Genomic DNA, 18,082 nt, shown 5'->3' on the forward strand with positions numbered 1-18,082 from the left:
GGAACAGTTGAGTCGATTCATCAGAGGATTAATACAACAAAAAGTGTATAAATAAGAGTGACTTAAACATGAGGTCTATAAGGCAACTCTGCACGTGGTCTAACCATGGTCGTGTATAATACAATGGCCTTACTACGTATACCTACAGTCGTCACTGATAGCAGGACAGCTGCAGAAGAAAACAACTTTGACTTTAGCGGTGATTATAGTTTTAGTCTGTCAAAACTTGTCGATACTGTTACTGATGATCAAGACTGGGCCGATACGTTTAAACGGTCACCGCGGGTTTCTAGAACATTCGTCTTGTGAATAGGACAAAGTGGCATGTACGAATCCCTTTTCATCGTCACACACATTGTACATCAGTTCTTCAATCCGTTTCTATCGCTGTTCAAGCCCTTTCTGTGAGATCTAAGAGCACCGAAAATCGTTTGAAAGTTGCCGAACGAAGAGTGAAAAGAGGAGGTTTGTGCTGCGACACAAACGATTGTATATACTCAAAATTTCACAATGCCTTGGGTAGGGTACGTTACATATCTCTTTATTGATAGCAAGGCGTTATTTCAAACACTTCTTTGACGTCAGCAAAGTATCAAAACAATCCATGACATAATCACCTGACATACCTATCTGTTTACGCAACTCAGGTATTCCTAATCTCGCCTGTTCCATGCCAAACACACCTGAGTTATCTGTTGTCACTTATTTGTTGTTAATGTTAGCCAAAGACGGGCTTGTGATCATGAAGCGAATCGCTGTATGCTCCACACAAGGCTGCTACACCAACTTTTAGCCGTTTATTTTTCGTTCTGAAATGACAAAAGCGTCCACAGGGAACGGCCTTTTACCGATAACTATCAACTAATCATTCTAAGAAATAAATCACCCAGACAGTGTTATCTTACATAAATACTAAGTGTCAAAGTGGGCCAGGTTTGAAAACAAACAGAAGAATATATATACATACGCTGCTAGCTTATTCTGGATATAATCCCTGAGTGAAAGTTGTTGTAATCTTTGCTGTCAACGCGTCTGTGCTATTACTGCAATCGTTTTGTCAGTACTGTACTTGTTTGACTTTTACGTAACCAGTTTCCAAGCAGATGGCGGGGGTAGTCATTCCTTTTCACAGGTTGTTTTACGAGCAGGATAGATGTTGAGAAAACAAACGGAATACGTGACAAGCTTACCACTCACCCTCTTCTGAATAACTACACACAACAAGCATTAACATAGCCTCCGGCTAGGGTTCAGGTTGAAAGACACTATATTATTGGGTTCTAGAAGAGTGGATGACTTAGTGGTGTGGGCGATGACATTTAACAAAAGGAGGCAGGGGTGGAGGGCTTCCACTTTTCAAGGGAAGCATGTAAGTTTTCTATATCGGGTTCCAAGCTTTAAATGTGGCGCTAATCACCTGCAAACATGTGTAGGACATGCTACATCTATGACGAACACTCATGCATTTAAAGGATTAATTATTCCTTCCTTTCGGAGTAAAGTCAATGAGGTTCTCAGCTTCTCGACTTGCCCCCACCCCAAAGAAATTACAGAAAGGTGGAAGAAAACGATGGTCAACACCCTCATCATATGCTGCTGCCGTGCCCAGTTTTCTCATTGTCCCAACAACAAAACTGCACCGAACTTAAATTTGAATGCTGGACTACGATAATTTTACCAGCATGTGTATGTCTTTGTTGTGACATGTACTTAGCTCGCCTAGGCAAGAAATGTACAATAAAGGTCTTTCATTCATTCATCCATTAAGTAGATACTCCTTCTAAGGGACAAATTCCCTCAGCTGCCAAACCTACCCCCATTACACAGTGAAATCGCCCAGGTATCACTGCACACACCGGGGTTGAAAAGTGAGAGCTGTCCTAGTCTCACGGGGCTTCTGGCCTGACGTGTTCTGTATCTCGTCTCTTGTTGAGCAAACAACGGCCTCAGTCGTTCAGACCGGTGTAACGTTACGGGGATTCGTGGAACCGTATAGAGCACTTTATGCCGAGGAGCCGACAGTCGACTTCGAGTGAAAAGGACGAGGCTCCTTCGCCAGAAAAGTTAAGCTTACGCCACGGTGGCAGATTCGCGTGTAAGGGGGGGATTTGCGTCTAATCTTCCCGCCAAAGGCGACTTTTCACGGAAAATTTAACTAACTGTTGCCCTGCGCACGGTGGAATCAGTCGGGACAGGCGGCGGGGTGGGAGACGGTCCTAAGATGGAGTCCTGCGGCGCACTGCTGTTACCGGAGTTGAAGCGGCAGGACTTGGAGCTGCTGCGGTGGCTGGCCGTGTCGCACGGTATGTTCTCACGACACGCGCCGCTTCCGCGCTACTACTTCCGCCGGTCTACTAAACACCTGCCCGACTTCGACACCATCGGCATGATCCTGGCGAAGAGGTAAGTTTGTTGTCCTGCTTAGTGTGTGCGATGCCAATGGAAACTACATAGCCGAGACCGGTCATAGCTTGGCCACTTCTGGGTCTAGCAGACTATAGCTAGCATATGTGAGTCGTTGTTGTCATCAGTATTGTTTTTCAGCTCTGAAAAACGTGTGGGGTAAGTGCAAGTATTTTGCCCTAGGCGTGGCTTGACGGGGAACTTTATTACGTCTAGATTCCAAGCTTATCGTGGACTTGAAGACTTCATTATCAATGTTTTGATCTTCACCTTATTCAGGATAACTGAGAACGTGTCACTGCCGTCCAGTGTTGTTCTAATTGATGTATTAATGAAAGTGAGAGTAAATATAAATGAGACTACAACTGCACCAAACCAGTGTACATTATTGCAACAGGTGTCTGACACGCATTGCAGATGTTTTCTTTTTACATTTTTGACTATCAGTAGAATCTGATTTGTCATGGACACAACCTTTTTATGGGATGTAGTAGCTTGTAGCAAAGTTCTTCAATCTAAAGCCCCTATCTCACCGAGCGATTTGATAGAGTGCTCAAATTTCATCGATAAAAAACGAATCTTTAGTCTTTGTGTGGTTTGTTGTCTGTTTAGCGATACTTGTACGTTTTGCATGATATTCCCAGTTATAAAGTCAAGGGTAACATAGAGATCCAGTTTAGGACGCAGTAACGCCGCCAACATGCCGCGGGCCCAGTGAGAGGGGGCTTTAGATACCATTAGCTAGATCCTGTCCCATGAAGCCATCATCATGAGCAGTTTTGATATCGGTGAAAACCTCGAACGCCGTGGGTTTCCTGTCTCTCTGACTCTGCACAATATACATTGAGTTATACAGTACACACGGAATTCTACAAGGAGAAAAAAAATGTAACATTCCTGTCGTTTTTGTTGTCCAGTGCTCCTTGTCTCAGGTGACAACTGATAAAGTCGTTATCCAGTCGTGACGTGTTAAGTGTCGCATTAGGACACGGGCGTGTCTTCGTATCCAAAACATCATCGTTATTTCGTCTTCTCTGTCTCTTACCGTGTGTATCAACAAGTGTCTATTGTCACTACGGTAAATTCTAAGTCAAACCTACTAGTACTCAAGAACACCACACCGGTGTACCAACGGTTGTCTAATGGCACTACGCGGTAGATTCCATATTAGGTCAAACTTGCCCCAGAAGACCACTAAGGGGGGGGGGGGGGTAATAAAATCCGGTCTATGTGGAAAGGTGGTCGCCAGAGTCTATAGACAGGATTCCTAATGCTTGACTATCTGTAGTACTTTTTTTAATGTATTGTTTCATGTTACAATTAGCCCTCGGGCAAGAACTTGCAAATAAAACTCGTTAATGTTTGGGTAAAATATAAGGGACGTCATTGAAAATACATTATGATTATGGTGGAGGCACTCACTTGTATAGGTTTGACTGAGCTTTGTACTTATCGTGTAGTGCATTTTAAGCCCAATTAAACCTTCAGAATGTGTGGTATTATAATGTATTGTTTTGGGAGGCTGACTTATATCTCTGCAGGGGTTGAACTATGACAGTTCACAGTTGATTAATGAAGCAGAGTCAGTGGGGTTCGGTGCGGCTGCCATCCCGCATTAACCCAGGCGGCGTCAAAGCCGCAGTAATTGGTAGTACAGCCATGAGACTGTGGGTTTTTTGAATATTCTCACACAGCGACGTACCAAGGGGGTTAAACCTTTAACCTCAGTCGCTGGACACACACGATCATAGTGGGTCAATCAAGGTGACGAGGGTGCTTCGGCCTCCTCAAACAAAGACTACTCCGTTTGTTCCAGTTGTAGATTATGATTGGCTGCGACTGATACCCTGTACCCCAGTGGTGTCTTATTTAAAAATTACAAATTTGTTGTCCTCTTCTCCGTATAAAATTAAACAAGGGCATTGTATGTCCCTGGGCGGCATATGTACATGTGCTAACTTATAGTCTACACTATGCCACCGTTTACGAGAAGTATAGAATAAAACTTAATATCCTAATTACTAATACAATAAGGGCTAGCATACATTTTTGCTATAGTGTTATAATCAAGTGGGACTAATCATTGCTTTCGGTACTTTTTTCTAATGATAAAGCAGTCGTTTGAATATTTACCTATTTTTGAATTGTGGGGATTGTTGCATTTAAATATATACTCAAAACAGTCTGTAACATCGAGACTCTTAAAACTTGTTGTACTTGTTTCGAGAAATGTGAATAGCTTATGACGTAAAACATCATATCTAGAGTATTCCATTACAAAGTGAAATTCATCTTCAATTTTCATTGGACAATATGTGTGACTGGTCTCCGCTGAGATGAAATCATAATCGTGTTAAATATCTTTCGTTTAAAGGGTAATTACAAATCGTCATCGTAATAATTTTATTTCGTGGTTCTATGCCGACTTTTGGACCCAAGCCAACGGCTCCTGTCCTACCCTAAAGAGCTGTTCTCGATTCCAGTTTTCATGGTTCTACGTCGGGCATCTACATATGTTCTAAGAAAGGGGAAACTTTGGGATGAGATAATTATGTATAACATGTTTGTAGATGCAAGTGGAAAAAAAGTATGGTGTTTCATTGTGATTTTTCTGTTATATTTGAGTTGCCTGTTATTAGAACATAACGTTTCGGCGCAGGAACAACATCTAAATACCGCTGCTCATACGGAATTTTGTACGTAACGTTACATGGTATTTTGTTTTATGTTGGCAATTAGTGGGATGATGTACTTTTAATTGGGATTTTATGGCCATGTACACATGTATGTATGATGAGTGCTCATTTTTTGTGGGGGTTTCCGTCCTTGCCCTCAGTGTGTGTGACAGCAAATAAGTTATGGCGGTGTTCAGTAAACCATTTTACAACTTTGACAAACTGTAGCGTACGCCCAAAATAATTACTCAAGCAACTGGATAAAATTTTGAAACAGTCAGACGTTTCAGACAGCATCCGCTATCTTTCGTCAGTGACTAAGGATAGGACTGGAAATCCCGATTTTATACCAAAACTCTGCATTGTCTTAACCTCATCAACATATCTATCTAGAGTTTTGGTATGAAATCTGGGTTTCCAGTCCTATCGTTAGTAACTGACGAAAGACAGCGGATGCTGTCTGAAACGTCTGACTGTTTCAAAATTTTATCCAGTTGCTTGAGTAACTGTTTTTTGGCGTATCTTACTACCTGGATGCCTAACCTTCATCAACGTAAACAGTAGCGTACCTTTGCACACACAAAGCTGGTTTACGTATTCTAACAGAATGTAGCCGACCCTTGTACGTCTTCTCAAGTTTTGCCCGTTTGCCATTATATTGCATGGAAGCCCAAAACAATAAATTTTAGTACCTGACATATTTATTCAGTGAAACGGACTGGTAATACAAAACTCCTACAGTTCGCCAGCCTCTTAATTTGATATCTCCACACGTGACTGGTCACATAGTAAATATACGTATATCATGTTGAGCTGACAAAGCCTAAGCAATGTTAAACGTTAACGTTGGAATGGATTCCTTACAAAATCAACTAAGCGCCAATTAGAAACGATTTCAAAGAAGATGGTAAAATTCAAGTACGAAGGCTCTGAAGTAGATTAGGAACATGCTTAGAGGGATCTACAATGCCCATACGTCCTATAACATGCCGCTGCCGGCGTCGTATAGCTCGGGAATAGTATCATCTACAACTAGTAATACAACGATTTACTGTACCTGGTATGAAAAAGAAACGCGTCAAATTTGGACTCATTAGATATCATTGAAAGCCTGGGCCGCTGTCTTTAAAAGAAACGCCGAATAGATGATAACGTAAGAAGTTAATTTATTGTCGTGTTTGCTCTGTTGGATATTTCACACTCTATCAACTGATGAGAACGATAAATAGTCGCACGTGCTTTACCCCCCGCTCGGCTGATAACTGAACAACTCGTGTTGAAGTAATGTACGGAGGTCAGCCGTCGGCGCCGCTTTGGGCGACAAGCATGCCGGTGAAAGGATTTATCTGTTTTGATCGAACAGATCTAAGCAGAATGACAGCAAGACTTTACCTACTGTCAACTACGTGTTTCCTACCGTTGCCTTAAACGTTACTGAATAGCCAGAACACGTTTCTGCCATTTAGGACCATTTAGCACTGTCGAATGATCATACTAATGATAACTGGTGGGGTAGAAAAACACAGAATGTCCAAACGTATGCCTAAGGGTTGTCGCTGATTGTGATCAGCAGCGAGTTCTGCTGTATGGTCATCAACTCTATTTTCTATAGTACTGAGCTCTGTCTTCCTCCGGAGTTCTTAGAAGAAGAAAAGGTCCCTTTATGTGAGAGATTTAAGGCTCGTTCTTGTTCTCACGTTAAGGCGTAAGTCTGGTTGGGTGGTCTTGTTTACAAGGGGATTGGAGAGACACAAGGAAAGGAGTTAAAGGTGATTTAACACGTCAGCCCAGAGCAGAATATACTAAGCATGAAGTACTGCGCTCAGGAGCTCTATATTCTGATATTTTACAAGAAAGTGACGTTGAAATCTTTTTCTAGATGTAACAATACGTCTTTTGTTTTGTTATGAGGTATGAAAGTAGTCAACACAAGTATCTATGGTGATATAGGTGCACCACAATACACTAATTTGTCATTAGAGCAGTTTGAGTTAAATGAAATAGAATGAACAGGTAGGTCTTGGACGAAGAAACCCATTTGGGATACAACAGACGGAAAACGATGACTAGCTATGTAAATATGTCGACCAAGAAAAACTGAAAGTCGACAGATAAAGATTCCTTTGAAGTATTATTTTTTCTTCTCCGTACCATAGGTGCAAGGCTACCGTCTTATCTGAGCCACTTTAGTCGGAAAGAAGCAGAAAATCTCGTCGCTTAAGGGCACAGTTTAGCAGGAGGCAGTGTTTGTATTGTCCACTGTGCATCGGTGTGAAATCATCAGATACACGGGGTTTTTAGCTGGCTAGGGAGCAACGAGGCGCGCTATGATCAACAAACCCGGCAGTGATCCTTTCTAGCCGGCACCCCTGGTACCGACTGGTCCTCATCTGATAAAGGGCCCTGTCACACTTGTGCGTATATTCAAGTGCGCGTGAGTTCCGCATTAACATTTTTTTTGGTTTAAGTAAGGTCTGCGGGGAAAAGTTGTTTTCTACTTTGACTCACCGTTGTGCAGCCTAGCGATCGAACCTAAGAAATCACTTATTCGGCTGCAAACTTAATCTAAACCAACAACATGTTAATACGCAACTCATGCGGACTTGTATATACGCACAAGTGTGACAGGGGCTAAAAGAAGCTTTCTTCTCAATCTCGAGATCCAGCCCTGTTGTGAACAGGCGACATCATCGTTGAAAAATGTATCTATATGTGCATGGAATGTCTTACTATTAACTCTAGTGTTGAATGAAAATTTTCCTGTATGGCAACTTACACAATATGCTGCCTGGCAGTCTCCAAAAAGTCCCCTGTTGATAGGGTTGGCTATGTATATGGAGGTATTTCCGGAAACCGTGGATTGATGGTTATGTATTTCACAATCGCGGACTTTAGCAAAGTAACTAGCATATAGCCGTGGATTTTGGTACTAAAAATGATTATTTCTACCCAAACCCAGTCCCTAACCCGCATTCATAGTCGCGTAGCCGGCCGTGGAACACATCACGTACACGTCAAGTCCACGGCCACAGAAAATATAAGTTCATCGCCAGAAGTAATGACTTTCCCGGACGTGGAACTCATCAATATAACGTTATACCTGCTATTTGTGGAAACAGTTACGCATTTTTATTATCTCTTTGCTGCGCACTCTAGCCTGGGTGCCATCCGATTACTACCGGGACTCCCACACCATTTTTTCAGGGTTGCAAGAGTAGGAGCCCCGGTAGTACAATCGGATGGCACCCAGGCTATCTGCACTTCACTGAAGACGATGTTTTGTGTACTCCTTACAGCAGTCTGCGGCCGGCGTGGCTTGACTCCGTGCGACCAGACGGGTCCCTGTTCTACCTGGAGCCGTACCGAGACGGCGGAAACACCGGTCTACCCTCGCTCGTCAGAACAGAGCGGCGAAGGGTCCGTTTCTCTAGTACCTTACCGAACCACAAGGACACAAGAGACAGAGACTGTGGCAGAACGAAGTTGAGGTGGTGGTCATTTCATCATCGTATTAGAGAGAGGAAGACCCAGGTCTAACTGCGTGTGGGGAGGGGAGTTTTTATGGTCTCACGGAAGGCAGTAGGAAATGTTGCTACTCTATATTGTTCATGAGTACGCAAATGTTATATGTTCCAGGTGCTCAAATGATATGAATCATTTTCTGTACATTTCTGCGTATCATATCCCAATTGTAACGTGTTTCAGGTGCCCAGTCGCGTTCTGTACATTTCTGTATTAAATGAGTTGGTTGCAATGGTCCAATTGTAGCTTCAAAACGGGACTGATTTTCCAAAACAATACTGCTATCATATGACAATATATCAGCAATTTCACTTGGCGTCACAATCAGGCACAATATTCCGAAACAGCACTAGGACTGGTTTGGTACTTTACATTAGTTGTTTACCACGGGTTCATTGCCTAAAATATTTATTCAGGGACAATAGTGTATAATTGCAATTGCTTATTGGGGTATTACATTGTATGTTGATAGTCAAGACTTAAGAGCCGTCCGGGGTTGGAATTTGATTTCACTATATGGTAATTTTTTGCATAAATCAATCTGGAAAATAAATTGTGAGAAGGTTTAAGTATGTAAATTGTGAAATGAAAACAGCAATGTTTGCAAAATATTTTACGTTTTAGTAAAGCCTACAGAGGTTACTAGGTAACGCTGCAAAGAACGAAATAAACTCGCACGTTTACAAACCGGTGCGTGAATGGCATTACATAGCTAAAGCGTCTTGGACCAAGTAATCCTCTAAGAAAGCCGGTAGACGTCTGATGTTAGAGATGGGCCAGGACTGGTAGAAGGGATAGTAGATCTCCCTGGCACGGGTCGCCCCTCCTCGGATGACGGCCTGTGCTGTCTGATCTACCGGAGCCGCATAAGCCAACCAGTCCTCCCCTCCTGGTATCTTCTGTAATAGACCAGAAAAAAAATCCCCAAGTTGGTGACAGGGCATTCTCCAAACAGATATACAGGTTCAGATTGTTTTCTATGTTTTTTTCTGCGTTTTTTAATGCTTATTTCTACAGGTACAGCCGAGCATTTGCTATGGGCTCTTTCACGCTTTCAGATGTAAAAGACAAATCCACGAGTACCGAAATGTTCCAAAGGCTACCATAAGACGTACAAAATAATCAGAGCCATACATCTACGTGGAGGTAAAAGTATGTCCAACAATAGCTATATACCACCCACAAATCATGACTATAGCTTGTCCAGAACACTGAAAATAAAAACCTGAAATTCTGCTGCAGTATCAAGAAAAGTCGCAAGGGGACAAAATAATTTGTTGGTCCCTACCTTAAACATTTCCACCGCCGACTCTGTGCGAACCATGCCCAGGACGGCTAGCGTGACCGACACGTTACGGTCAGCTTTCTGTAGTTCCGCCCGGAGGCAGCTGAAAAACCCGTCCTGCGCAAACTGCACCGCGTTGGCAGCAGAATAGGACATAGTCGGGATCTTCCCTGTGGAAAATAAAGCACAAAATGAGGTAACAAAATCATCCACATTGACAAGGTTTATATATCTACATCATGTTTTATCTCATACCTAATATTAGCTTAAGTCGTTTCACCTATAAATCATAGATACATAGACAGAGCATAGCACAGTTTTCTTATTATACTCTAGGTATAGTTAGCTCCAGTAGGTCGTGATGGTCGGGAAATGCACTTTACAAGACGTTCCTAGATCCTCACCCCACCGAGGTGTAAGAATGGGTATCTGACTTTGGTTGGGGCCTTGGGAGGTAAAAGACGGTAACTGGGGAGAGGGTTGGGCACAGTGACACAGTGGATAACAACCCACGGCCCGTAGGTCATCGTGATCATTCAATAAACTTTTTTGTCATTGTCATCGACATAATTACAGAGTGAAACTTTCAATAAGTTACCTAAATTCCATATTTCTACATCTTCTATTGACAAGCAGTAACGAATCACATGTCAGTCCATATGCAGTGTTTACGTATGTTTTTCACAAGGAACGTTTAGCAAAAAAGGTGCATACAAAACATCGCTATAATATTACCTGCATATGACGACATGACTATGATGTGCCCACCACCCTCCTTCAGCAGAGGCAGGGCCAGGGAGGCCAGCCGGACGTAACTGATCAGGTTGATGTTTAAGAAGTCCACGAAAAAGTCCATATTCGGGTTGTCTTCCCAAAACTTCAATTCTTCTAACCATTTGCTGAGGGGCCCAAAACTTGAACCGACGTGATTAAGGACTAAATAGTCCAACCGCCCTGCAGAACGAAAGAGAACAGAGTCGACAGACATTCATATGCTGTTTTAACGGTAATATAATCATTTTCAGACATTTTGTTGTTTTAAGTTTCGTTGAATTGCACAATTTAAAGCACATCTTCCCTCGCAAGCCTGGCTTTGGCTTTATTTTGTGTCCTAACCGAACTTTTCCTTGGCTGTTTGAATGGTTCTCTCACAGTCCTCCGCCTTCCCCATGTCCCCGGCCACGTAGTGCGCCTCCTGGGCACCCAGAGACTTCGCCTTGGCAACAACCTAAAATATAGCGAGTGGAACAGGTAAATAGAAAATGTATTTTTTTACTAACTTACAAAATCATCTATATACATTGCATGTTGTATCAAGTGTCATGTTTAGAAAGCAAGAAAGTAAACGTCACCTCCTTCAGTCGGTTCTCCCTCCTGGCTGTGATGAGGATCTTTGCTCCCAGCCGGGCGTACTGGTACGCCATCTCTTCACCGATACCGGTACTGCAGCCAGTAATGACGACTGAGACTCCTCTGATAGATTCTTAAAGAACGACGAAAGTTGATGCTTACAAGACACCGATAAGATGTGAGCAACAGACAAGGTGCGTCTAGACGCGTCTTTTTCGAAAAAGAAAGGCTGCAACGTTCCGTACAATTTCATATGGCCACAAGTGCAATGCCTACTGTTGGATTATCCTGGGAATGACACAACCCGGAAGTGACTTATATTGTTACCATTCGTATCGAGTATGGGTGTGTGCACAGTTTAAGATTTTCCACAACTTTCTTACTTGTTCACTTCAGTTCTGCAGGTTCTGATATTGACCCCTGACCCTTTCCTACTGACCCCATGTCAGTGTCCTCGTCATGGTGGAAGGTTTCCGGGTCACATATTGACTCTCATGTGTGGCACTGAGTTGTGGTGTACAGACTACGTAAATAGCCCTTGTACATCTATGTCAGAATTTCCGAGGAATGCATACAAAAGCAATGCATGCGCGAATCATAATTTGCCCCCCTCCCATACTCGGGCCGACTTCGGTACGCGGTTTGCCCTGTTCAACCCCCGGAACCATTGACCCAACATACCTGGATCGAAGCCGTCATAGCTCCAGTACACACCGAGGCCTACTGCACCCAACAGCACACCTAGACTGATCCAAACTAGCCGCGACATGGTGTTCTATCGCACCTAACGTAACACACAGTAGTTACCGAACTTCACCCAGCTACTGGTCATGACCGATCTATAAAAGCATGTGCTGTGTCAAAGGTGAAGGCCCCCGAGACGTAAACAAAACCCGTCGGAGCGTTGTTATGCAAATCAAGACAATGTCGAGGCGAGCACTGTTTACGAGCCGGGGGCCTTCACCCTTTACACTACACATGCGTAGTAGCAACCGTGAACTAGCTTATTTTGTCGTTAGGGAAAAAAAGGGGAATCAATACAGAAAGAAACAACTTTTGATAAAGCTAAGTTCAGCATGTAAAGTTGGCTGTGAATCAACAATCAGATGGACAGAGTTTGTTTATTCGTTATAGATATGTATTCATGGCCCCAAAAAGTTTGTTTGTTTTTTTTGTTGTTTTTTTTACAATTTTTACTACACATTCTTTTTTTTTATTTTTTATTTTTTATTCAAAGAACATAACAAGATACAATAAGAGAACCATCCAACAATAAGTGCTCATATACAAATAATAAGAAATCAGGTATAATAATAGTAACCGAAATTCGGTAATGATCACATAATTCATCGAACAGAGATGAATAATGTAATGTAACTAAAGATTAAGGGATTTCTTGCATGACAAAAATAACAACAGAAGTTTCGATGAAACAAGAAATGAATCATATGAATCACATATTCAGCTGCATAACGTGCCCCATTTCCCCAGGTGCTTGTCCAATTTGTCTTTCTTCAGGGCTATATAATACTCTACCTTGTAAAAAAAATGAACGTAGTTGAGAAAAGACTCAAAATTCAAAGTACTTGATTTTCTACATCTATATATATAAACCTTAGCTAGTAATGTTATTAAATTTTCAATGGGGGGAGTTCCAGAGTACAAATTACCAAAGATAACATTGAATCCATTTAACAGTAAATATCTAGCTGTTCTATGGTAATACCAGGTTTTGACTTTGTTCCAAAAGAGGGTTAAGTTCGGACATTCCCAAAAGACATGTATGTATGATTCATCCTCATCATGACAGAATGAGCACAGTGGGGTATCTATACATTTCCAAATATACAACAGCTTATTTGTAGGTAAGAACTTATGCAGAATCTTATATTGGAAAAATCTAGTTGATGAGTCAATAGTACATAACATCAAAGAGGTGTATACTTGTTTCCAGGGGATGGGGGTGTCAAAGAGGTACAGCCATGATAATTGCACCTTGTGAGAAGTATCAATAAGATTGTTACATATCAAAAAGAATCTATACATACTCTTATTAATTTTTATCTGTTTTAACCATCTATTGTTCTGTGTTGCAGGGATACATACTTGGCCTGGAGAAGTATCACATAAAACTGATTTCCATATGTTGGGAATGGCAGAGACTAATTGATTATATTTAAAGTAATTACAAATTGTTCCATATTTTGCACAGAATTCATCATAAGACATAATACTGCCATCAATATTCATGATATCATTTATAAAAACAATTTTTCGATTGATAAAGGCATTAAATATGACCGGTAAGCCTTCAATAAGAATATTTCCATTCATAAATAATAATTGTTGTTTGATCTCATCAGGGGTTGTGGGGATTTTATACTGATATATGTACCATGCCAATAAGACTTCACTTAAAAACAAACTTATTCTAAGATGCTGTATAGACTCTAGCTGAAAGAAAGGAAAAAAAATTGATTGAAAAGCCGGGTGCATTTTTAACAGCCATGTACTAAACCAATGTTGATTAAAGTATAATTTGGGGACCCACGAAGCTTTTATTGTGAGTGCAAAGGCATACAGGTTTTTAAGATTTAGACCACCATTGTCAATGGAATTATAAATTGTTTTTCTACCAACTCTTTCAGGTCCTCCATTCCAGATGAAAGAGAAAATTTTCCGCTCATACTGTATAAATAACTGTTTGTCTGGCAATGGAAGCACCTGAAAGAGGTGGGTGAACTGAGGAACAATTAAAGAATTAATAATAGCTATTTTACCAAATAAAGATAATTTTTTCCCTTTCCAGGGACATAAAATTCTATCTAATCTATTTAAGACAGGTTCAAAATTATCAACAATAATATTCTCTATATTCTCAGGTATATGAATACCTAATAATTTGACATTACCATTCACCCATTGAAAAGGGAGATGGGTAGGCAATTTGAAATTGCTGTTTTTTAGGGATCCAATTCTAAGAATTTTGCACTTTTCAACATTTAAGGAAAGGCCCGATATTTGAGAAAATTTTTCTAAATCTTGGAGAAGCGCATAAAAAGAGGCTAAATTAGGAGCAAAAGGGAAATTGGAGTCGTCTGCATACTGTGAAATTTTGGTGCATCTCCCCTTCACAGATAAGCCAGACAAGTTTTCATTATGGCGAATCTTAATGGCTAAAACTTCAATAGCATGGCCCCAAAAAGTTTAATGATCCAGTCGGTACAGGTGTGCATTACAAATGTACGTGTACTACAAGGTGACCTTGGGCAGGTAAGAATAACAACACCAGTGATCACCTGTCCATTCGTAGTCGTTCAAATGTAATTATAGTAACACTGGTAATTAACATATTATAATGGTAATTTGTCCATAAATCAATGTGGAAAATAACGTATGAGAAGGTTTAAGTATGTAAAATGAAATACATACATACATACATACATACATATTTGCAAAAGAAATATATTTTATTTAGACGTTTAATAAGAGATAACGCTGTAAGCAACGGATTAAATTCGATCAGGCGTTTACAAACTTTTACGTGAATGGCATTACATAGCTAAAGCGTCTTGGATCAAGTAGTCCTCTAAGAAAGCCGGCAGACGTCTGATGTTGGATAGAATCCAGGAGTAGAACGGGTAGTAGATCTCCCTGGCACGGGTCGCCCCTCCTCGGATGACGGTCTGAGCTGTCTGATCTACCGGAGCCGCATAAGCCAACATGTCCTCTCCTCCTGGTACCTTCTGTAATAGACCATAAAAATCACTAGCTAAGCTGGTGCCAGATCATTCTCAAGGCAGATGCACAGTTTAAGCTCGGTGTGTGTATACGTTTTGTGGAATTTGTGCTATAATTATAGGTGCATAGGATTTGTTCTTTTCGTTTCCACGTAGGTGTACAAAATTTAGTGAAAAAAATAAACATACAAAACGCTGCAGGCAGATAGTCTCCTTCGCAGCCTTCTAGGAGCGCCTAGAGTGACATGGTCTTTCTTGAAAATCGCGATTCAGCGCTCCCTCCAAAAATAAACGCCAGCGCTCATAGAAGGCTGCGAAGGAGGCTAGCAGACAGACGTGCAACATGCCGAAGAGCCACTACACCTTCCTAGGTCTGGAGATTGATATAAAATCACATCCAATGAATCATAATAAATGTATACTAGCATCTGTCAGGGTGGCCGCAATCGGGCAGAATCGGCGATTGTCTAATAAAACAGTCAGAACTTTTCAACTTCTATTCCATCATGTTGCTGCATGGATTCACTTAGGCTTGAAATTTAGGATTCATAAATGGAAGACTTATAACCCTAACACATTCGTAGCATCCATATCCCTGCCGGTAGGCTGGAAAGGGTAGAAATTGGCCAAGCAGACTGAGATAACATGCCAGAGGAGTTAGTCCACTATATGAGTACAGTTTGCCGCATGTCATCTGTTATCTCTTTGGCCAATGTCTACTCTTTCCATCCGCCTCTGGTGACTGGTAGAGGCTAACCTTCAGCACGTTCTTCGTGGCCTCTGTGCCAATCATGCCGAGGACGGCGACGGTCACCGACACGTTACGGTCAGCTTTCTTCAGTTCCGCCCGAAGGCAGCTGAAAAACCCGTCCTGCGCGAACTGCACCGCGTTGTAAAAAGAAAAGGACATGGTCGGGATCTTCCCTGTATGGAAAAGCACAAAATAAGGCAACAAAATAAGGCAACAAAATCATACACAAGGTACATACATATGTGTACATCATGTTTTACCTCAAACCTTATACATGTATTATCTTAAATCGTTTCAAGATATCTTTCATAAGAAAAGAGAACAAGCATATAGATTATAGATGAAGTATAGTAAAGTTCTCTTGTCATACTAGTTATCTACCTTAATGCGTTTAGAAGTTGTGCATGGTTATGACATGAACTTCATTGGCATTACCATTGATGTAATTACAGGGTGTATTTTTTTAAGAGTTACACTTCGTACAAATCCATACTTATTCTAGTGACAAGCAGTAACGAATCATCCGCCAGTCTTTATCTTTTACACAAAGGACGTTAATCAAGCAAAGGTGCATACAAAACATCGCTGTAATTTTACCTGCATATGACGACATGACCACGATGTGTCCACCTCCCTCCTTCAGCAGAGGCAGGGCCAGGGAGGCCAGCCGGACGTAACGTGATCAGGTTTATGTTCATGAAGTCCACGAAAAAGTCCATATCCGGTTTTTCCTCCCAAAACCTAAAGTCTTCTGCCCATTTGGACCCAACACTTGACCCGGCGTGGTTCAGGACAAGATAGTCCAACCGTCCTACAGAATTAAACGGAAAACATTTCAATATGTTAAAATCGTTTTAAGACGTTCTGTTTTTAATTCATTGAAGTGTACAATATAAAACATATCCTCCCTCGCTTTCGCTTTCTTACCAAACTTCTCCTTGGCTGTCTGAATGGTTCTCTCACAGTCCTCCGCCTTCCCCATGTCCCCGGCCACGTAGTGCGCCTCCTGGGCACCCAGAGACTTCGCCTTGGCAACAACCTGAAATAGAATCCGAACGGGTAAAATCAGACAGACGGAAATGATAGTTATTGTTAAGTCTGAAATTTACATAGAATGTTGCAGGGATGTTGCGATGTGGGAAAAGTAAGAAAGAAAACGTCACCTCTTTCAGTCGGTTCTCCCTCCTGGCTGTGATGAGGATCTTTGCTCCCAGCCGGGCGTACTGGTACGCCATCTCTTCCCCGATACCGGAACTGCAGCCTGTGATGACGACTGTGGCTCCTCTGATAGACTCTAATAAATAAAAGACGAGAACGGTTTTATGCGTACAACACACACAAACATTGTGAGCACACAAAATTGTTTCAAGTCCTATAAATCCCATATAGCCATAAATGCAATCAAGGCTTGGTGCAATGCGTACGAACCCGGAAGTGGAAGCCGTCACCAATGAGCTGGTGTCAAGTATGGGTGTTTGTACAGTTTAAGAATCTTTAAGATCATCCACAGAGTTCCTACTTGTTGCTATATCATGGCATGCTTTGTTCAGCATCGATATCTGATATTGACGCCTGACCCTTCCCCACTAGTCCCAAAAATGTCAGCGCCCTCGTCATAATGCAAGGTTTCCGGGTCACATACTGACTCTTATGTGTGACACTGTGTTGTGGTGTATACACTGCATAAACAGACCCTGTACAGCTACGTTGTAATTTCTGAGGAATGCATATAAAAGCAATACATCACGATGAAGGCGATGTATGTGGCTCAGTGAGTCAGTTTGCCCCCCTCCCCCACTCACGGTCGCGACAAAAGAGAAGAGTCAGAGAAGCTTCGGTGTGCCGTTTGCCTTGTTCAAACCCCGGAACCACTGACCCAACATACCTGGATCGAAGCCATCACGGCTCCAGTACACACCGAGGCCTGCTGCACCCAACAACACACCTATACTGCCCCAAACCAGCCACGACATCATCTGCATTGTACTCAGGTACACACCGAGGCCTACAGCACCAAACAGCACACCTAAACCACCCCACACAAGCCGGGACATGTTGTGAAAACCACACACGACAACTCGTCAGCGTTCGTCAGCGTTCTGTCGGTCGAATCACGGTCCAGTAACGAATGATCATATATAGGGCCGCGGAAGGGGGCGGGGGAAAGAATATCTGTAGCTGCCACACCTAAGAATAGCCGGTTACACATGTGTACACTGCTCTTTGTTGGCTTTTACCTGACACGGTCGGATTGACACCGGTCACTGGGTCACTTCAATTGGAGGGGTGTAAAACATTACAATATTGTACATGTCTTCAAAGGCATAGTAATCTGGTGTGGTTTCAGCCAGCCCTT

General features: G+C 42.0%; 1 protein-coding gene and 1 pseudogene across 1 annotated transcript; one reads left to right on the forward strand and one right to left on the reverse strand.

Annotated features, from left to right (window-relative positions):
- The first annotated feature begins 1,841 nt into the window (after positions 1 to 1,841).
- On the forward strand, positions 1,842 to 9,289 carry LOC136437310 (uncharacterized). The gene is made up of 2 exons (XM_066431842.1): positions 1,842 to 2,403; positions 8,375 to 9,289. Exons 1-2 carry the CDS (start codon positions 2,222 to 2,224, stop codon positions 8,613 to 8,615), a joined length of 423 nt encoding a protein of 140 aa, XP_066287939.1. The 5' UTR covers positions 1,842 to 2,221; the 3' UTR covers positions 8,616 to 9,289.
- LOC136437286 (hydroxysteroid 11-beta-dehydrogenase 1-like protein) lies at positions 9,150 to 17,980 on the reverse strand (annotated as a pseudogene).
- Between the last annotated feature and the right edge of the window lie 102 nt (positions 17,981 to 18,082).

This window comes from Branchiostoma lanceolatum, chromosome 6, assembly GCF_035083965.1.
Source record: "Branchiostoma lanceolatum isolate klBraLanc5 chromosome 6, klBraLanc5.hap2, whole genome shotgun sequence".
NCBI lineage: Eukaryota > Metazoa > Chordata > Leptocardii > Amphioxiformes > Branchiostomatidae > Branchiostoma > Branchiostoma lanceolatum.

Bases quoted from the DNA above. Each gene is read 5' to 3' on its own strand.
- LOC136437310 (XM_066431842.1), top strand. From the start codon at position 2,222: ATGGAGTCCTGCGGCGCACTGCTGTTACCGGAGTTGAAGCGGCAGGAC. The intron at 2,404-8,374 runs GTAAGTTTGTTG...TACTCCTTACAG, and splicing joins GGCATGATCCTGGCGAAGAG to CAGTCTGCGGCCGGCGTGGC.